This window comes from Hemitrygon akajei, chromosome 9, assembly GCF_048418815.1.
Source record: "Hemitrygon akajei chromosome 9, sHemAka1.3, whole genome shotgun sequence".
Classification (NCBI taxonomy): Eukaryota; Metazoa; Chordata; class Chondrichthyes; order Myliobatiformes; family Dasyatidae; genus Hemitrygon; species Hemitrygon akajei.
Genome location: NC_133132.1, coordinates 21,242,630 through 21,265,737, shown reverse-complemented (window position 1 = coordinate 21,265,737; position 23,108 = coordinate 21,242,630). Strand labels below are relative to the sequence as shown.

At 41.4% G+C, this 23,108-nt stretch overlaps 1 protein-coding gene across 4 annotated transcripts in view; it reads left to right on the top strand.

The window, feature by feature from the left end:
- The window catches only part of ccdc74b (coiled-coil domain containing 74B), a 93,947-nt gene that overhangs the window by 23,876 nt on the left and 46,963 nt on the right, over positions 1–23,108 (top strand). For all 4 annotated transcript variants that reach the window (XM_073055595.1, XM_073055594.1, XM_073055592.1 and 1 more), the window contains exons 5-6: positions 10,661–10,738; positions 20,813–20,954. In XM_073055595.1, coding sequence (XP_072911696.1) covers positions 10,661–10,738; positions 20,813–20,954 — 220 coding nt within the window. The remainder of the gene's footprint in view (positions 1–10,660; positions 10,739–20,812; positions 20,955–23,108) is intronic.

Sequence of the window (23,108 nt, the reverse complement as noted above, 5' to 3'; positions counted from 1 at the left end):
ACAGTATGTTGACAGGCCGACTGGGGGAGTGCCATACTAGATCTATTTAACCATGTAACAATTACAGCACGGAAACAGGCCATCTCGGCCCTTCTAGTCCATGCCGAACGCTTACTGTCACCTAGTCCCACCTATAACCATATAACCATATAACAATCACAGCACGGAAACAGGCCATTCCGGCCCTCCTAGTCCGTGCTGAACTCTTAATCTCACCTAGTCTCACCCACCTGCACTCAGCCCATAACCCTCCACTCCTTTCCTGTCCATATACCTATCCAATTTTAACTTAAATGACACAACTGAACTGGCCTCTACTACTTCTACAGGAAGCTCATTCCACACAGCTATCACTCTCTGAGTAAAGAAATACCCCCTCGTGTTTCCCTTAAACTTTTGCCCCCTAACTCTCAAATCATGTCCTCTCGTTTGAATCTCCCCTACTCTCAATGGAAACAGCCTATTCACGTCAACTCTATCTATCCCTGTCAACATCTTAAATACCTCGATCAAATCCCCCCTCAACCTTCTACGCTCCAATGAATAGAGACCTAACTTGTTCAACCTTTCTCTGTAACTTAAGTGCTGAAACCCAGGTAACATCCTAGTAAATCGTCTCTGCACTCTCTCTAATTTATTGATATCTTTCCTATAATTCGGTGACCAGAACTGTACACAATATTCCAAATTTGGCCTTACCAATGCCTTGTACAATTTTAACATTACATCCCAACTTCTGTACTCAATGCTCTGATTTATAAAGGCCAGCGTTCCAAAAGCCTTCTTCACCACCCTATCTACATGAGACTCCACCTTCAGGGAACTATGCACTGTTATTCCTAGATCTCTCTGTTCCACTGCATTCCTCAATGCCCTACCATTTACCCTGTATGTTCTATTTGGATTATTCCTGCCAAAATGTAGAACCTCACACTTCTCAGCATTAAACTCCATCTGCCAACGTTCAGCCCATTCTTCTAACCGGCATAAATCTCCCTGCAAGCTTTGAAAACCCACCTCATTATCCACAACACCTCCTACCTGAGTATCATCGGCATACTTACTAATCCAATTTACCACCCCATCATCCAGATCATTTATGTATATTACAAACAACATTGGGCCCAAAACAGATCCCTGAGGCACCCCGCTAGTCACCGGCCTCCATCCTGATAAACAATTATCCACCACTACTCTCTGGCATCTCCCATCTAGCCACTGTTGAATCCATTTTATTACTCCAGCATTAATACCTAACGACTGAACCTTCTTAACTAACCTTCCATGTGGAACTTTGTCAAAGGCCTTGCTGAAGTCCATATAGACTACCTGCACTCAGCCCATAACGCTCCATTCCTTTCCTGTCCATATACCTATCCAATTTTTTTTTAAATAACAAAATCAAACCTGCCTCTACCACTTCTACTGGAAGCTCATTCCGTACAGCTACCACTCTCTGAGTAAAGAAGTTCCCCCTCGCGTTATCCCTACACTTTTGCCCCTTAACTCTCAACTCATGTCCTCCTGTTTGAATCTCCCCTACTCTTAATGGAAAAAGCCTATCCACGTCAACTCTATCTATCCCCCTCATAATTTTAAATACCTCTATCAAGTCCCCCCTCAACCTTCTACGCTCCAAAGTGTAAAGACCTAACTTGTTCAACCTTTCTGTGTAACTTAGGTGCTGAAATCCAGGTAACATTCTAGTAAATCTCCTCTGTACTCTCTCTATTTTGTTGACATCTTTCCTATAATTCGGTGACCAGAACTGTACACAATACTCCAAATTTGGCCTCACCAATCAATGCCTTGTACAATTTTAACATTACATCCCAACTCCTATACTCAATGCTCTGATTTATAAAGGCCAACATACCAAAAGCTTTCTTCACCACCCTATCCACATGAGATCCCACCTTCAGGGAACTATGCACCATTATTCCTAGATCACTCTGTTCTACTGCATTCCTCAATGCCCTACCATTTACCATGTATGTCCTATTTTGATTAGTCCTACCAAAATGTGGCACCTCATACTTATCAGCATTAAACTCTATCTGCCATCTTCCAGCCCACTCTTCTAACTGGCCTAAATCTCTCTGTAAGCTTTGAAAACCTACTTCATTATCCACAACGCCACCTACCTTAGTATCTTCTGCACACTTACTAATCCAATTTACCACCCCCATCATCCAGATCATTAATGTATATGACAAACAACATTGGACCCAGTACAGATCCCTGAGGCACACCACTAGTCACCGGCCTCCAACCTGACACTCTCTGGCATCTCCCATCTAGCCACTGTTGAATCCATTTTACTGCTTCAATATTAATACCTAATGATTGAACCTTCCTAACTAACCTTTCATGCAGAACCTTGTCAAAGGCCTTACTGAAGTCCATATAGACAACATCCACTGCTTTACGCTCGTCAACTTTCCTATTTAACCTCTTCAAAAAATTCAATAAGATAATTCAGATCCTGTCTATCCAGATAATTATATATACCATCTCTAAGAATACTTTCCATTAATTTACCCACCACTGATGCCAAACTTACAGGCCAATAATTGCTAGGTTTACTCTTAGAACCCTTTATAAACAATAGAACCACATGAGCAATACGCCAATCCTCCAGCACCATCCCCGTCTCTAATGACATTTGAAATATTTCTGTCAGAGCCCCTGCTATTTCTACACTAACTTCCCTCAAGGTCCTAGGGAATATCCTGTCAGGACCCGGAGATTTATCCACTTTTATATTCTTTAAAAGTGCCTCTTTAACCATCATAGTTTCCATAATTACCCTACTTGTTTCCCTTACCTTACACATTTCAATATCCTTCTCCTTAGTGAATACCGAAGAAAAGAAATTGTTCAAAATCTCCCCCATCTCTTTTGGCTCCCCACATAGCTGTCCACTCTGATTCTCTAAGGGACGAATTTTATCCCTCACTATCCTTTTGCTATTAATATAACTGTAGAAACCCTTTGGATTTATTTTCACCTTACTTGCCAAAGCAACCTCATATCTTCTTTTAGTTTTTCTAATTTCTTTCTTAAGATTCTTTTTGCATTCTTTATATTCCTCGAGCACCTCATTTACTCCATGCTGCCTATATTTATTGTACATCTCCCTCTTTTTCCGAACCAAGTTTCCAATATCCCTTGAAAATTATGGCTCTCTCAAACTTTTAACCTTTCCTTTCAACCTAACAGGAACATAAAGAATTACCGTAGTATTAGGTAACGAAATGGGTCAGGTCACAGATCTCTCAGTCGGTGAGCATCTAGGGGACAGTGACCACCACTCCCTGGCCTTTAACATTATCATGGAAAAGGATAGAATCAGAGAGGACAGGAAAATTTTTAATTGGGGAAAGGCAAGTTATGAGGCTATAAGGCTAGAACTTGCGGGTGTGAATTGGGATCATGTTTTTGCAGGAAAATGTACTATGGACATGTGGTCAATGTTTAGGGATCTCTTGCAGGATATTAGGGATAAATTTGTCCCAGTGAGGAAGATAAAGAATGGTAGGGTGAAGGAACCATGGGTGACAAGTGAGGTGGAAAATCTAGTCAGATGAAAGAAGGCAGCATATTTGAGGTTTAGGAAGCAAGGATCAGATGAGTCTATTGAGGAATATAGGGTAGCATGAAAGGAGCTTAAGGGGCTGAGGAGAACAAGAAGGGGGCATGAGAAGGCCTTGGTGAGTAGGGTAAAGGAAAACCCCAAGGCATTCTTCAATTATGTGAAGAACAAAAGGATGACAGGAGTGAAGGTAGGACCGATTAGAGATAAAGGTGGGAAGATGTGCCTGGAGGCTGTGGAAGTGAGCGAGGTCCTCAATGAATACTTCTCTTCGGTATTCACCACTGAGAGGGAACTTGATGACGATGAGGACAATATGAGTGAGGTTGATGTTCTGGAGCATATTGATATTAAGGGAGAGGAGGTGTTGGAATTGTTAAAATACATTAGGATGGATAAGTCCCCGGGGCCTGACAAAATATTCCGCAGGCTGCTCCACAAGGCGAGGGAAGAGATTGCTGAGCCTCTGGCTAGGATCTTTATGTCCTCGTTGTCCATTTAAGTTTATTAAGTTTATATCCAGAAAAAATACTAAATTCCGTAAATATAGATAACATAAACGGAATAGATTTCCTAGGGTCTGAAATATAAACTAATAAATCATCCGCGTATAACAAAACCTTATGTAATTTATCCCCTCTTTTAATACCCTGCACAGACTTAGAATCCCTAAGAGTGATAGCAAGTGGTTCTAAAGCCAAATTAAATAACAGAGGACTGAGAGGACAACCCTGGTGGGTTCCTCTATATAATCTAAAATAAGGAGATTTTTGATTTTTAGTTATAACCACAGCCACTGGGGTTTGATAAATCAATTTAATTAAGGGAATAGATCCCGGACCAAAATTAAACCTCTTCAAAACCTGAAATAAATAAGGCCACGCCGCCCCATCAAAGGCTTTCTCTGCATCCAGAGATACAATACATTCAGATTCTTTGGCTGAGGGGGAATAAATAGTATTTAACAGTCTTCGAATATTAAAATCTGAGTACCTATTTTTAATAAATCCTGTTTGATCATTTGAGATAACAGTAGGCAAAATATTCTCAAGTCTATTAGCTAGAATCTTAGAGAGAATTTAAAAATCTACATTCAATAAAGAGGTCTATAGGATGTACATTGCAGTAGGTCTTTTCCTTTTTAGGAATCAATGAAACTAATACCTCATAAAAAGTTTTTGGATGATTCCCAGAGGGTATAGAATCAGTAAAGGTTTGATGAAGACGTGGCATAAGCATTTCATGAAAAGTCTTATAAAATTCCACCATATAACCATCAGGTTAGGTCCCGGAGCTTTCCCTAATTGCATAGAGGATATAGCTTTAGCTATCTCCTCTTGTTTGATAGGTGCATCTAATATATTAGCATCTTGAGTCAAAATTTTGGGTATATTTAACTTTTGCAAAAATCTATTCATAATAATCAGAGAATTCAGATTTATAAAGATTAGAATAGAAATCCATAAATATCTTATTAATTTCATAAGGGTCTAAGGTTTCAATTCTATCTGGTCTACGGATTTTTAAAATCTGTCTTCTGACCATACCAGCCTTCAACTGACTCACCAAAAGTTTACCAGATTTTTCCCCATGTATATAAAATAAACTTTTAGATTTAAGAATTTGCTGTTCAATGGGAAAGGTCAAATGCAAATCATACTGTGATTGAAGTTCGACTCTTTCTTTATATAGGTCTTCAGTAGGTTTAACTGAATAAGCTTTATCTTTCTCTCTAATTTTATTAGTAAGTGCTGACAATTCCACTTTAGTTTTCTTACTTAAAGCTGCTGAGTATGAAATTATCTGTCCTCAAGAAAAGATTTCATCGTGTCCCATATAACCAGGTTTGACATTCCTTCAGTTGTATTAAATTCAAAAAATATAGAAATTTGCTCCTTAATAAAACTAACAAAGGCTGGATCCTGTAACAATACGGGATTCAATCTCCACTGTGACATTTTCAAAAAGCTATCCGAAAGCTTCAGGGTAAACTTCAAAGGTGCGTGATCCGACAACGCAATGATGTCATACGCACACTCAATAATGGAGTGTAGCAAACGTGTGTCTAAAAAAAAAGTAATCAATTCTAGTATACTTATGATGAATGTGTGAAAAAAAAGAGAAATCTTTGTCGTTAGGGTGTTTATATCTCCAGATATCGACCAGGCCATTTTCTAGTAAAAAATAATTAATACACGCTGCCGCTTTGTTAGGAAGCGACGGATTGGTTGATGACCTGTCAATCGCTGGGTTCAAACAACAATTAAAAATCACCACCCATGATCAACTTGTATTCATTCAAAGTCGGTAGCTCAGAAAAAAGCTTCTAAAAAAAATAGGAATTATCTACATTAGTTGTGTATACACACACCAAAGCTACTTTTCGCTCACATAATAAACCCGTAACAATTAAATATCTTCCAATCGAATCAGTAATAGTATTAAAATGTACAAAAGGGATTTTGGAGTTAACAAAAATAGATATGCCTCTAACTTTATTAGTCGACAATGAGTGAAATAAAGGTTCTTTCCAAAGTTTGAAAAACTTGTCCTCATCCTGTTTCCGTATATGATTTTCCTGTGCAAAAATAATATCTGCGTTGTGTTTTTAATTTCTTTAAAATCTTTTTACGCTTAATAGGATGATTCACACTGTTCAGATTCCAAGAGATTATATTAATTTTATTAACATCCATGTTTAAAATTTAATTTATTTTATAAAAAAACTATTACACAAGCGCAGATTGATCCAAAGGGCACGGGTACAACTGGAAGGAGCGATGTATTTGCAAAAGAAAATCCATCAGAAGAACCGCCCAATCGAGAAAAAAGTCTGTTCTAATAGCCCCCCCCCCCCCCCCCAACAAAGCAAGAAAGACAGTAACCAATAGGCTGGCCACATGCTAACCTAATAACCCTTGACCCTATCCTCCATTTTGCAGCTACGTATATTAAATTTAAAATATTAAACCCACCCAAGACAGACATAATAAGAGGAACAAACAGATTTCAAATGTTACAATGTTATGTCTAACAGAAGTAAAAACATAATTGGCGACGGCCATCTTAAATTCGTCTAAAGTATATTGATCACATATTCAAAGAAAAATAAATCCAAGCAAATAATATTACGGAGTTCTTTCTCTCAAAAAAAGAGAAAAAAATAAATATATATATATATCAAACCTAAAACTGTATTAGTATTGAAACAAACAAAAGAAATAAAAAGAATAATACACGACAGGTCCTATACGGACCTTTATAATATAATACTGTAAGAGTTCTCTACAAAACAGTTATATACTAATTATTAATGAGTAAAGAAAAGTTTATTCAGCCACATCCTATATCAAAGACTTAAAAAGCATTGAATAGACTTAACTCAGGATATCTATAAACATCTCATACATCAGAATTACCTACTCAGTAATTGGCTTAACTTTAAGATTTGTAATGTACTCTCATCCCTCCTGGAGAGAGTAGATTCTCAGTGACTTAGACCCTTCAGGAAAAATTATCAGCCATGCTGGGTGCCGAAGAGAAGGGTGTAAATTTAATTTATACATTTCACTCATGACTTCTCGGTATTTCCTTCTTTTGGCAAAGATCTCAGGGGGTAATCTTCAACAATATGAAGTTCTATTGATTTAAAGATTATCCTTCACTTTTTTCTGGCTTCTTGAAGTATGGCTTCTTTGGTTGTATAATAATGCAGACAAAGTACAATTGAGGATGTAATTCAGGTGAACGCCGAGAAAATGGAATTCTATGGACTCTTATCAATTAAAGGGCTAGCTTCCAGAGTCTCGCTAAAAAGTGAATACAACATATCTGAAAAGAACTTTAACAGATCGCCAGCTTCAGTATTTTCAGGCAGTCCTAGTATATGCAAATTCCTCCGACGCTCTCTACTATCTAAATCAACCATTCTTTTCTTCATTTTAGATAGTTCCGAGGTAATTTCATTGATTTTCAAAGACAACTTCATTCCTTGATCTTTAATAGTTTGCCTGAATTGATCATGTTCGTTCTCGATTCGATTTGTAGTCTGCTTAAGCGCCTGAAGTTGAAAGTCCAAATTCTTCAGAGAATCTTGAACACTAGAAATAGATTTTTCAAGCTTCCTGTTGGAGTCCGTCAGCTTATCAATGTTAGTGTTAAGCGATCTGAATTCCGACTTCATGTCTTGTATTGAAGAAAATATTCTTGCTAAAGTAATAGGTTCCTCTGCTTTCTTTATTTGTTCCGTTTGCTCCATTTCAGGAAAAGTCTTGCGGCTTCTCAGTTCAATACCAGAACAACTTCTTTCAGCCATCGTAATTAAATTGTAAATCCTTCAGTAGAAGTAATAAATCATCAAACTTAAAAGGAATCTGTCAGTGGGATATAAACTATAAAGAAAAGTGGAGCCGCTGTAAAATGGCGGATCCGACTGTCCTGTCTTTACAAAGAGTCACGAAGCCATTGAGCTACAGCGCTGCATCCAAAATGGTGGCAGATAGCTGTATTTCTGTAAAGAAAAGCACACAGCAGTCCCCGAAGCCCCTCTGGTTCAGCAGCCTTGCTCTGAGGTCTTCAGTTTTATTTTGCAGAGATTGTACAGCCACCAGCAGGATAGTTGGGAGTGGGGTATGGTGGAATGATAGTAAGTGCCCAGCAGCAACCTGGGGGACCTGGTGTTCACTTTGCACTCCATGTCCAATCAACTGTCTGACCAACATTGCTGTTCTTAACAAAGAAATCTACAACAAATTATAGGCCCCTCAACCCTACTCTAGAAACAGCTGAGAATTTCCCTGCCGCGTAGCCCTCTGTTTTCCTAAGCTCCATTTACCTATCTAAGGGTCTCTTAAAAGACCACCAGTTCTACACGAATAGCATTGGTTCATATCAGGACTTCATTCCCCTCTACGTTGCCTTTTATCAGCGTCCTTCTGAATACCTTTATACTAAGTACATTGATCGAAATGGATTCCACCACCTCCTCTGACTCAGATAACCTGAGTGATGGGGAAACATGGAGACACTTGGTCCATTCAGTTTGGCAAGGGTATCCATGAGTGGCCTTAATAAGGAAGGACAATGAGGAGAAGTTGGTAATGGATGGGGAAGATTTGACAGGGATGTTAAGGAATGATTTTATAATTATTAAGAGGTATTAGTCTTTCAAAATTCCAAAATTATAGCAGAAGTGGGAACATTGGGGCCAGAACAACTGCATGGTCTAAGAAAAGATGTGGTAACCCAGGGCATGCCCATTTCTCACTGTTACCATCAGGGAGGAGATACAGAAGCCTGAAGGCACACACTCAGCGATTCAAAAACAGCTTTTTCCCCTCTGCCATCCGATTCCTAAATGGACTTTGAAGCTTTGGACACAACCTCACTTTTTAAATATACAGTATTTCTGTTTTTGCACATGTTTTAATCATCTGTTTAATATACATAATTTATTTACTTGTTTATTATTATGTTTTATTTTTTTTTCTCTCTCTGCCAGATTATGTTTTGCATTGAACTGTCGCTGCTAAGTTAAAAAATTTCACGCCAAATGCCGGTGATAATAAACCTGATTCCTGATCCTAATTTGTGGCAGTTTACCCTATTGCTACTGATGCAGCTTTTCATCTTGTGCCATTCTCGAGTGTCAGTAAAGAGCAGGTGAGATCGTGCAGTCTGCTGGATACTGTGCATCAGTGGGGATGACCCAGCACAAGCTACAGCTGCTCTTTGGGTCACGTGGGCTCACAATGATACAAACTAATGGACAGTATCTGCACTGTATTATGGCTGACTGGGAGCCTCACCCAGATTCTCACACCCACACCTAGGTATCCCATTGTCTAGGGTGCAAAGCCATCACCTGTAAGAGGCAGTGACCACCTGGGGGGGGGGGGGGGTGTCATAGGAGACCAGCTCTAGGCCTAGCTGAGATGAGTGAAAAGGAAAGTGGGCACACTGGACCTGTTGGCACTTGTTTACTTAAGATTAATACCACAAATTTTGGCTGATAAGATTTGTTTTGCTACACCCTCACATTTAACACTGCTCTCACACTTAAATACCTCACACTTCATAGTCAACTATGTTTTAACTCCCCTGCCCTAATAGAACATAGAACGTACAGGCCCTTCATCCCACCATGTGCCAACTTTGTAGCCGATCTTACAGGAAAAGTTACTCCAAGAGGCAAGCTGTTGGAAAATCTTTTCACAATGACTAGAGCCTTTCACAGAGCCCAGCACCTACACAAGCAGTGACCTGCAGCGAGTTGGAGGCAAGGAGGCTCGGGGCAGTTATATCTCACAATTTCCAATCTCAAACATCCAGGTTTTTATTGTGCATCTCTTCACCTGCACATATCCACCTCCTCTTGTAGTAGGGCAGCGTTGGGACAGAGGGTCATTGCAAGGCTGCAATGGAGCTGCACGTCTGAGCCACGTGGAGTTTGCTAATTGCCAGCCTTCAGCAAATGGCTGTAGCCAGAGGGAGTGCCTGACTGCTCGAGCCCAAGATGCATCCTTACTGGATAGCCAAAGATAAAAGGAGACTCAGCTGGACTTCACTGTAGCCAGAGGGAGTGCCTGACTGCTCGAGCCCTGAGCCATCCTTACCAGATAGCCAAAGATGAAAGCAGACTCAGCTGGTGGAAACTGCTGGCAGTTTAAGACAGTGGTTGTTTTTGTTGGGTTGAATTCACAAGGAGCAGCATGCAAGTGGGTGCTGTTCCAGGGCAGCTAAGGAAGTGGTCTTCCAGGTGGTAATGGGAAGGCACTCTACTTTTGGGCTTGGTTCTCAGGAGACCTTCTGGCAGCAGAAAAGTAGATTTGGCAAATCGAGATGCAGCATAAAAGGCTTTAGGCAAATGGGTTTTCATGTGAGCTGCATCCTGCCAGAGTTTGGGAGTCAAAATGAGATGGAAATGGAAGGGCTTGTTTCCTTTAAAGGAAAATTGGATAGATATTTATTGTAGGAATTGGAGGAAATAGCACAAGTGGTTTTATGTCCAGTAAAGAGATAGTATTGTTTCAACTGGCTGAATGACTTGCTTGTTTTAACTTTCAGTGGGAACCTTATCATGCGCTGGTCCGACAACCTCACTCACAGAAGCTGCCCAGATGATTAGCAGAGATCACTGTACAGGTAATGGCTCCATCACTGGGTGTGATTCCTCTGTGGGTTGCAGCCCCAGTACTGCTGTTCAGAGCAACCTCTACCTCTGCAGCTCCATCTACCTCCTTGCTGGTTTGAGGCGTGAAACAGAGATCTGAATTAAGGAGAATAGCTCGTGTATTCTCTCCAATGTTTCCGTATACACCGGGGTATGTATCTACCTCCTTGCTGGTTTGAGGCGTGAAACAGAGATCTGAATTAAGGAGAATAGCTCGTGTATTCTGTCCAATGTTTCCGTATACACCGGGGTATGTATCTACCTCCTTGCTGGTTTGAGGCGTGAAACAGAGATCTGAATTAAGGAGAATAGCTCGTGTATTCTCTCCAATGTTTCCATATACACCGGGGTATGTATCTACCTCCTTGCTGGTTTGAGGCGTGAAACAGAGATCTGAATTAAGGAGAATAGCTCGTGTATTCTGTCCAATGTTTCCGTATACACCGGGGTATGTATCTACCTCCTTGCTGGTTTGAGGCGTGAAACAGAGATCTGAATTAAGGAGAATAGCTCGTGTATTCTCTCCAATGTTTCCGTATACACCGGGGTATGTATCTACCTCCTTGCTGGTTTGAGGCGTGAAACAGAGATCTGAATTAAGGAGAATAGCTCGTGTATTCTGTCCAATGTTTCCGTATACACCGGGGTATGTATCTACCTCCTTGCTGGTTTGAGGCGTGAAACAGAGATCTGAATTAAGGAGAATAGCTCGTGTATTCTGTCCAATGTTTCTGTATACACTGAGGCTACTATGGGGGATGGAGGTGAGAGATAATATTGCTGGGATTAATGCCAAGGTTTTTAAATCTTTCCTGGCTATATGTGAGATATCAAATCACTGGAAGACAGCAAATGTGTCCCCTCCACCTTTTCAAGAAAGGACCCAAATTTCAATGTTAGGGACTATATAGGAGGAAGTTCCAAAGGACAGGAATTTCATCAACCAGAGTGGACAGACAGGACAGGACCAATGATCAGTTGGAAAGGCAGGGACAAATCAGAACTGGACAGATGAGATTCATATTTATTTATATGTACATCGAAAATGCATCATTTGCATTAACAACCAACTCAACTTAAGGATGCAAGTGTCGCCACATATCCTGGTGTCATCGTAGCATGCCCACGATACTCTGCATAATAACATGAGTAGCAACAAAAACCACAGAACAAATCAAGCCCCTTCCCCCACCCCAAAAATTGTAAAAAGTTGCTGCGTGAATGCTGTTTTTCCTTTTGCTTTAAAGTCAATTCAACACAAGAAAGGTCAAATTAAAATAGTGTAATAGAATTACAATACAAATTGTGTCTATAGCAGCCAAACCAAAACAATTGGCGCTGCCAGCGACCCTACAGATTTGTTATACTTGCATGACGCACCCACACTTCAATAATGGTTGCTCCAAAAGTCGAGGATATGTATTTCGATCCTTTATTAGCAATTGCAAACATACAATCTTGAAGTGATGAAATTTAAGCGTACCCAAGTGTAAGCTAGGTGTAATTGAGTGGTCAGCAAAAGATATGACATCTGCCAGTCCAAGCAGCAAACTGCAACGAAATAAGCAAGAATACATAACTTTTTCCCTTTGCTTTTACCATGCCCCCCCACTTATTTGACTAGTTACCATAATAAACAGGCAACACAAGAGCTCCAGCGGTGGCCAACACTGCCATCCATCACCATTCAAGTTATACTGCCCACACCTGGAGTATGGGTATGAGTATGAGTCTCACCTGGAGACCAGTTCAAAAGTCTGGGATCCAGAGCAAGTTTGCAAATTGGGTCCAAAACTAGCATGGCCATAGGAGTAGAATTTGATGGTAGAGGGTTGTTTGTTTGGTGTTCCACAGTGATGGGACACTTTCTATTTGTGAATGTGGAAGGCATAACACCCTAAGTTATAGGAGCAGAGTTAGGCCATTCAGCCCATCAAGTCTACTCCGCCATTCCATTATGGCTGTTCTCAGATCCCACTCAACCTCATACACCTGCCTTCTCGCCATATCCTTTGATGCCCTGACTGATAGGAGATGATCATCTTCTGCCTCAAATATACCCACAGACTTGGCCTCTACTGCAGTCTGTGGCAGGGCATTCCACAGATTTACTACTCTCTGGCAAAGAAAATTCCTCCTTCGCTCTGCTCTAAAGGGTTGCACCTCAATTTTGAGGCTGTGCCCTATAGTTCTGGATGCCCCCACCATAGGGAACATGCTGTCCACATCCATCCTATCTGGTCCTTTCAACATCTGGTAGGTTTCAGTGAGATCCCCTGCATTCCTCTAAATTCCCGTGAGCACAGGCCCAAAGCTGCCAAGCGCTCCTCAGATGTTAACCCCTTCATTCCTGGAAACATCCTCATGAACCTCCTCTGGACTCTCTCCAATGACAATACATTCTTTCTGAGCAATCTCCCAGATGTATGGATGGGCCAACGATATAGGGTAACAGAGGAAATGAAACAGATTGACATTAGGAAGGAAACGGTGATGAGTAGACTGATGGGACTGAAGGCTGACAAATCCCCAGGTCCAGATGGTCTGCATCCTAGGGTACTAAAGGAGGTGGCCCTGGAAATTGTGGATGCATTGGTAATCATTTTCCAATGTTCCTTAGATTCAGGATCAGTTCCTGAGGATTGGAGAATGGCTAATGTTATCCCACTTTTTAAGAAAGGAGGGAGGGAGAAAACAGAGAACTATCGACCTGTCAGCCTAACATCAGTAGTGGGGAAGATGCTAGAGTCCATTATTAAAGATTAAATAGTGGCATATCTAGATAGCAGTGATAGGATTGGACCGAGCCAGCATGGATTTACCAAGGGTAAATCATGCTTGACTAATCTATTGGAGTTTTTCGAGGATTTAACCAGGAAGTTAGACAAGGGAGATCCAGTGGGTGTAGTGTACCTCAATTTTCAGAAGACATTTGATAAGGTCCCACATAGGAGATTGGTGGGTAAAATCAAAGCTCATGGCATTGGGGGGAAGACATTGACATGGATAGAAAACTGGTTGGCAGATAGAAAGCAAAGGGTAGCGGTGAATGGGTGTTTCTCGTAATGGCAGGTGGTGACTAGTGGGGTGCCACAGGGCTCGGTATTGGGACCACAGCTGTTTACGATTTATGTCAATGATTTAGATGAAGGCATTGAGAATAACATCAGCAAGTTTGCTGATGATACTAAGCTGGGTGGCAGTGTGACATGTGATGAGGATGTTAGGAGAATTCAGGGTGACTTGGATAGGCTGGGTGAGTGGGCAGATACTTGGCAGATGACGTTTAATGTGAGTAAGTGTGAGGTTATCCACTTTGGGAGTAAGAACAGGAAGGCAGATTATTATCTGAACGGTGTAAAGTTAGGTAAGGGAGAAATACAAAGAGATCTAGGAGTCCTTGTTCATCAGTCACTGAAGGTGAATGAGCAAGTGCAGCAGGCAGTGAAGAAGGCTAATGGAATGTTGGCCTTTATTACAAAGGGAATTGAGTACAAGAGCAAGGAAATCCTCTTGCATTTGTACAGGGCCCTGGTGAGACTACACCTGGAGTGTTGTGTACAGTTTTGGTCTCCAGGGTTAAGGAAGGACATCCTGTCTGTAGAGGAAGTGCAGCGTAGATTCACAAGGTTAATTCCTGGGATGTCAGGACTGTCTTACGTAGAGAGGTTAGAGAGACTAGGCTTGTACACGCTGGAATTAAGGAGATTGAGAGGGGATCTGATTGCAACATATAAGATTATTAAGGGATTGGACAAGATAGAGGCAGGAAATATGTTCCAGATGCTGGGAGAGTCCAGTACCAGAGGGCATGGTTTGAGAATAAGGGGTAGGTCATTTAGGACAGAGTTAAGGAAAAACTTCTTCTCCCAGAGAGTTGTGGGGGTTTGGAATGCACTGCCTCGGAAGGCAGTGGAGGCCAATTCTCTGGATGCTTTCAAGAAGGAGCTAGATAGGTATCTTATGGATAGGGGAATCAAGGGATATGGGGACAAGGCAGGAACCGGGTATTGATAGTAGATGATCAGCCATGATCTCACAATGGCGGTGCAGGCTCGAAGGGCCGAATGGTCTACTTCTGCACCTATTGTCTATTGTCTGAGATACGGAGCCCAAAATTGTTGACAATACTTGAAGTGTGACCTGCCTGGAGTATTATAAAGGCTCAGTATTATCTTCTTGCTTTGAAATTCCATTCCCCTTGAAATAAATGCTAACATTACATTTGCCTTCTTTACCACAGACTCAACATGTAAATTAACCTTCTGGGAACGTAGAACATAGAAATCTTCAGCAGATTACGGGCCTTTCGGCCCACGATATTGTGCCAACTATGTAATCTACTCTAGAAACTGCCAAGAGTTACTCGACTGCATAGCCATCTCCATGTACCTATCTAAGAGTCTCTTAAAAGACCCTATCGCATCTGCCTCCACCACCGTTGCTGGCAGCCCATTCCACGCACCCACCACTCTCTGTGTGAAAAACTTACCCCTGACATTCCCTCTGTACCTACTTCCAAGCACCTTAAAACTATGGCTCATCATATTAGCCATTTCAGCCCTGGGAAAAGCCTATGGCTATCCACATGATCAATGCTTCTCATTATATTATACACCTCTATGTCATCTCTCATCCTCCATTGCTCCAAGGAGAAAAGGCCAAGTTCACTTAACCTATTCTCATATGGTATGCTCTTCAACCAAGGCAACATCCTTGTAAATCTCCTCTGCACTCTCTCCTTAGTTTCCACATCCTTCCTGTAGTGAGGCGACCAGAACTGAACACAGTACTCCAAGTGGGGTTTGACCAAGGTCTTGTATACCTGTAACATTACCTCATGGCTCTTGAGCTCAATCCCACAGTTGATGAATGCCTTCTTAACAACACTGTCAACCTGTGCAGCAGCTTTGAGTGTCCCATGGACACGGACCTCCAGATTTCGTTGATCCTCCACACTGCCAAGAGTCTTACCGTTAATACTATATTCTGTCTTCAAATTTGATCTTCCAAAGTGAACCACTTCTCACTTATCAAGGTTGAACTCCATCCGCCACTTCTCAGCCCAGTTCTGCATTTTATCGATGCCCCGTTGTAACCTCTGACAGCCTTCCACACTATCCACAACACCCCCAACTTTTGTGTCATCAGCAAACTTACTAACCCACCCTTCTATTTCTTCATCTAGATCATTTATAAAAATCACAAAGAAAAGGGGTCCCAGAACAGATCCCTGCGGAACACCACTGGTCACCGACCTCTGTGCAGAATACGAACCATCTACAACCACCCTTTGCCTTCTGTGGGCAAGCCAATTCTGGATCCACAAAGCAATGTTCCCTTGGATCCCATGCCTCCTTACTTTCTGAGTGAGCCTTGCATGGGGAACCTTATCAAATGTCTTACTGAAATCCATTTGCATTACATCCACTGCTCTACCTTCATCAATGTGTTTTGGTACATCCTCAAAGAATTCAATCAAGCTCGTAAGGCACAACCTGCCCTTGACAAAGCCATGCTTACTATCCCTAATCAGATTATGTCTCTTCAAATGCTCATAAATCCTGCCTCTCAATATCTTCTCCATCAACTTACCCACCACTGAAGTAAAACTCACTGGTCTATAATTTCCTGGGTTATCTCTACTCTCTTTCTAGAACAAGGGAACAACATTTGCAACCCTCCAATTTTCTCCCATCCCTATCAATAATGCAAAGATCATCACCAGAGGTTCAGTAATCTCCTCCCTCGCTTCCCATAGTAGCCTGGGGTATATCTTGACCGGTTTTGGCGACTTATCTAATGTAATGCTTTTCAAAAGCTTGAGCACATCCTCTTTCTTAATGTTTATATGCTGAAACGTTTCAGTCTGCTGTAAGTCACTCCCACAATTGCCAAAGTCCTTTTCCCTGGTGAATACTGAAGCTAAGTATTCATTAAGTACCTCTGCTACCTCCTCCAACTGCATGCACATGTTTCCACTATAGCACCTGATTGGTCCTATTCTCACACAGCTCATCTTCTTGCGCTTCACATACTTGTAGAATGCCTTGGGATTTTCCTTAACCCTGCTCACCAAGGCCTTCTCCCCCTATCCCAGTTAAATGTTTTCCCAAATTGTCTGCTCCTATCCCTCTCCAGCGCTAAGGTAAAGGAGATCGAGTTGTGATCACTACCTCAAAAATGCTCTCCCACCCAACACTCTTAAATCCACACAACACTCTTAAAACACTTTTAAAGCTCATAGGGGATTTCTATATTAAACATTTCCAAATTCTCACAAAGGATTTCTATCTTATAAAACATTTCTAAAACACAAAGCACCAAGGATAAAGCATTAAGGATTTCCAAAACACAGTTACAATTCCTATAAACTAAAAATATGGGCCCATGCTGCTGACGAATGAATCATCTGTCACAGAAACTGAAGCTGGAGGACGGATTCTCATTCACCCTGTGTTTCTTTTACGCTTTTTGATGTTCCTTACCCCATTCCTAATAAGCCCGAATTGCTTTTTACATATATACCCTTTTTCTCCCACTGGGGTGAATTCACACACATATGATTTTTCATCAGATATCCTTTTAACACAAATGGCCTAAAACCATTTTCAGAGACATAGACCTCAGCTAGCTATCATTAGTGCTGTAAAGCTTTCCTTGAGTACATAAAACTCTTACAAATATAAACACATTAATTATTGATATTTTAAATTACAGTGTCCATCTGTTCTGCAAAGTTCCTTGAACTAAGCCACTTAAGAGTCAGCTTGTCTGTTTGAAACAACTTAAATTAAACTGCCCATTCTCTTATACTCTAACTTGAGCAGTAATAGAACAGGTGCAGTGACTAGCACCTGCAACTCTCAGACAGAGTGTCTAAAAAATACAGAACTTGTTTGCAAGGCTGATTTTTAACTTCAAGCTGATTACTACTCACCATTTACATTTTAAGAACTAAAGACTTACTTCCATTTATGACCAGAAACTAAGCAAACTGTTAGTTGAAAGTTTACTTACAACAGTTTAATCTTATATGTGGCAGCAGGTATTTCGAAAGCAAACTTAGAAAAAAAACCCCAAGAAGTGAATATTTATTACATTGAAATGTCAAATTTGACGGCAGAAAACAGGGTTAATGGCAGAATTATTAGCAGTGTGGAGGGACAGAAGGATCTTGGGGTCCATGACTAAAGATCTCAAAGTTGCTGCACAAGTTGTTAAGAAGACGTATTGTGCGTTGGCCTTCAATAGTCGCAGGATTGAGTTCAGGAACATCCAGCTCTATAAAATTCTGGTCAGACCACACTTGGAATATTGTGTTCAATTCTAGTTTTCTCGTTATTGGAAGAATGTGGAAACTTTAGAGAAGCTGTAGAGGAGATTTACCAGGATGCTTCCTGGATTAGTGAGCATGTGTTATGAGGACAGGTTGAGTGAGAATCAGAGGTTACTTGATAGATTTGTACAAGGTGATAAGAGACGTAGGTTGAATAGCTAGGACAGCCAGAGACTTTTTCCCCCAAAGGCAGAAATGGCTAATGTGAGAGGGCATAATTTTAAGGTGATTGGAGAAAAGTATAGAGAGGAATGTTCTTTACACAGAGGGTTGGTGGGTCTGTGAAATGCCCTGCCGGGAGAGGTGGAAGAGGTAGATACAATAGGGATATTTAAGAAACTCTTAGATAGAGTTGATAGAGAATGGATGATAGAGAAATGGAGGACTATGTAGAAGGGAAAAGGTTAGATTGATTTTAGAGGGTTAAAAGGTTGGCACAACATCATGGGCCAAAGGATCTGTACTGGCTGTAGTGTACAGTACCAATAAGAAGTATTTACCCCCAAGGAAATTTTCAGATTTTGTTGTTTTACAACATTGGATCACAGTGGATTTAATTTGGCTTTTTTGACACTGATCAATGAAAAAGTCTCTTTTGTGTCAAGGTGAAAATAGATCTCTACAAAGTGATCTAACTTAATTACAAATATAAAATACAAAATAATTGATTGCAAAAGTATTCACCCCCTTTAATATGACATGCCAAATTATCACTGGTGCTGCCAATTGGTTTTAGAAGTCACATACTTAGTTAAGTGGAGATCACTGTGTATAGTCAAGGTGTTTTAATTGTTTATAGTAACGATACACCTGTATCTGGAAGGTCCAACTGCTGGTGAGTCAGTATCTTGGCAAAAACTACACCATGAAGACAAAAGAACACTTTAAGCAACTCCGTGAACAGGTTATTGAAAAGCACAAGTCATGTGATGGATACAAGAACATTTCCAAATCACTGTATATCACTTGGAGTGCAGTTAAGTCAATTATCAAGAAATGGAAAGAATTTGGCACAGCTGTAAATCTGCCGAGAGTTCTCAAAAACTGAGTGACTGTGCAAGAAGAGGACTAGTGAGAGAGGCCACCAAGAGACCTAAGGGAACTCTGGAGGAGTTACAAGCTTCAGTGGCTGAGATAGGAGAGACTGTGCATACAACAACTGTTGCCCGGGTGCTTCACCAGTCACAGCTTTATGGGAGAGTGGCAAAGAGAAAGCCACTGTTGAAAAAACGCACATTAAATCTTGGCTGGAGTTTGCCAGAAGGCACATGGGAGACTCTGAAGTCAGTTGGAAGAAGGTTTTATGGTCTGACGAAACCAAAATTGAGCTTTTTGGCCATTGGACTAAATGCTATGTTTGGTGTAAGCAAACACACCATCCCTACCATGAAGTATGGTGGTGGCTGCATCACGCTGTGGGGTTACCTCACTGCAGCAGGCCCTGGAAGGCTTGTGAAGGTAGAGGGTACAATGAATGGAGCAAAATACAGGGAAATCCTGGAGAAAAACCTGATGCAGTTTGCAAGAGAACTGTGACTTTGTTTTCCAGCAAGACAATGACCCCAAGCATAAAGCCAAAGCTACACAGGAATGGCTTTAAAAAACAGAGTTTATGTCCAGGAGTGGCCAAGTCAGATCCCAGACCTCAATCCAATTGATAATTTGTGGCTGGACTTGAAAAGGGCTGTTCACCCATGGTCTCCACGTAATCGGACAGAGATTGAGAGCAGTTTTGTAAAGAAGAATGTGGGAAAATTGCAATGTCCAGATGTGCAAAGCTGATAGAGACCTATCCACACAGACTCAAGGCTGTAATTACTGTCAAAGGTGCATCTACTAAATCCTGACTTGAAGGGGGTGAATACACATGCAATCAATTATTTTTGTTTTATATTTGTAATTAATTTAGATCACTTCATAGAGATCTGTTTTCACTTCGACATGAAAGTCTTTTCTGTTGATCAGTGTCAAAAAAGCCAGATTAAATTCACTGTGATTCAATACTGTAAAACAATAAAACAAAATTTACAAGGGGTGGGGGGAGAATACTTTTTATAGGCATGGTACTGTAAATGCTCTATGTTCTAAATTACATAAACAGAATACAAAAAAAGAATAACAAGATAGTGTTCATGAACTATTCAGAAATCTGATGGCAAGGGAAGAAGCTGATCCAAAAATGTTGAGTCTGGGCCTTCAGGCTCGTGCTGATGCTAGTAGTGAGAAGAGGACGACGAGGATCCTTAGTGATGGATTGGATGCCAGGCACAACCTGTTGAAGATGTTGTCAATGGTGTTGGATCGAGGATAGATCCTCTGATTTGTTGACCCTCAGGAACTTGAAGATGCACACTGACCCCAATGACAACTGGTGTGCTTCTGACTTTTCATTTAATTTCATTGTGTTTTGAAAACTGAAATATGAATGCACTTTCCTCACTGCAAAAACAGTGCATTTCATTCACTTTCCTTGGAAAATTTGCCTGATACGTTTTAGCTCCACTGCGGGGCAGCACATTCAACTCATCTGCCAACCCATGCTCAAGTCCATATTCCTTAGTTTTAGTTATTGAACCATAAATGTTAATGTTTTTCTAATTTTTCTTTTCTTTTTTCTTCTAGTGGAAGTACAGTTAACCTCTTGAGAAGTTGAATCCTGAGGCCACCTGACCTTCCAAAAGTTGATTTTGTTGAACCTTTGTTGCAGGCAAGAGGCATTCTCAGAAAGGAGCCCAGCGCCGCCCTCTACCGCCAGAGGACGGGGTCAGAGAGCAGAGGGTAGCCCAGAAAGTGTTCCAGAAACTGAGCTCCACTCGACGCAAGCTCTCCACAGAGACAGCTGCCGGGAGGTAAGGACGAAACCCGGTCCATCAGTAATGCTTCCCTTTGTCATGGGTGGGCTCTACTGAGACTGAAGGAATCCCACTCTTTATAAAACCACACCCAGTGGAGAAAGGCAGCAATGAAGAAAGATGGATGGCTTGGTGGGATAAAATGGGGCTTTCAGCCTGTAGGCCTGATGTTCCATTCAGTCCCAAAGTGAATGGTGACCCTTGTCTCCAATCTGCGGGCTATTAGGGTCGATGGTGGAATGGGTTTAGGCAGCTTCACCCTGTTCATGACCCTGCTCTGTCTCGCCCAGAGCAGGTCCTTAGGTGTCACGGAGGTTGAGTGATCTAGAGAGAGTTTTGCTGTATGCGAAGTGAGTCCGAGCTGTACCTTTGTATCTTACTGTCACATTCACTCAGTGGCCACTTTATTAGGAAAACAGGTGTGCATAATAAAATGGCCACAGGAGTGGAACCTGGTATGGTCTTCTGCTGATGTTTCTCGTCCACAGGTTCAACATTGTGCACTGAATGCAGAGATGCTCTTCTGCACACCATAGTTGTAACATGTGGTTATTTGAGTTTCTGTCACCTTCCTGTTAGCTTGAACCAGTCTGGCCACTCTCCTCCTCTGACCTCTCATTAACAGAGGCATTTTTGTCTACAGAACTGCTGCTTACTAGATGTTTCTTTGTTTTTCATGCCATTCTCTGCAATCTCCAGAGACTGCTGTGTGTGAAAATCACAGGAGATCAGCAGATCCTGACATAGTCAAACCACCCCATCTGGCACCAACAAACCAGTCAGAGTCACTTAGATCACATTTTTTCTCCATTCTGAACAACAGCTGAACCTCTTGACCATGTTTGCATGCTCTTATGCATTGAGCTGTTTGCTGCCACGTGAATGGCTGATTGGGTATTTGCATTAACAAGCAGGTGCGCTGAATAAAGTGGCCACATCATCTTCACCAGTTTTCTGCAGGACAGCTTGTTTTCCACTTAAGGTTTTTCTCCACAACCTCAAACTTTTCAAACTTTGTCGAGAATGCCACAATGTACCCTACTTCCAGCACATCTACAGGAAGACCTTAAGACATAGGAACAGAATAGAGCCATTCAGCCCATCGAGTCTGCTCCGTCATCCATCATGCTGACCCTGGATCCCACTCAACCCCATACACCTGCTTTCTCGCCATATCCTTTGATGCCCTGACTGATCAGGAAATGCTCAACTTCTGCCTTAAATATACCCATGGACTTGGCCTCCACTGCAGTCTGTGGCAGAGCATTCCACAGATTCACTACTCTCTGGCTAAAAAAATTCCTCCTTACCTCTGTTCAAAAGGCTGCCACTCAGTTTTGAGGCTGTGCCCTCTAGTTCTGGAAACCCCCACCTTAGGAAACATTCTCTCCACAAGCATCCTATCTAGTCCTTTCAACATTCAGTCGGTTTCAATGAGATCTCTGCGCATTATTCTAAATTCCAGTGAGTACAGGCTCAAAGCTGCCAAATGCTCCTTGTATGTTAACCCCTTCATTCCCAGAATCATCCTCGTGAACCTCCTCTGGAGTCACACACCCTTTCTGAGATATAGGGCCCAAAACTGTTGACCAGACTCCAAATGCAGACTGACTAGTGTCTTATAAAGGCTCAGCATTATCTCCTTGCTTTTATATTCTATTCCCCTTGAAATAAATGCCAACATTGCTTTTGACTTCTTTACCACAGACTCAACCTGTAAATTAACCTTCTGGGAGTCTTGCACGAGGACTCCTAAGTCCCTCTGCACCTCTGATGTTTGAACCTTCTCCCCATTTAGATAATAGTCCACACTATTTAGATAATAGTTCCTTTTACCAAAATGCATTATCGTACATTTCCCAACACTATTCCATCTGCCACTTTTTTGCCCATTCTTCCAATTTGTCTAAGTCCTGCTGCAATTTTATTGCCTCCTCAGCACTTACTACCCCTCCACCTATCTTTGTATCATCCACAAATCGTTATCCAAATCACTGACAAACAATATGAAAAGTAGCAGTCGCAATACTGACCCGAGGAACACTACTAGCTACTGGCAGTGAACCAGAAAAGGCCTCTTTTATTCTCACTCGCTGCCTCCTGCCTGTCAGCCATCCCTCTATTCATGCCAGCACATCAGACCTTAAAACT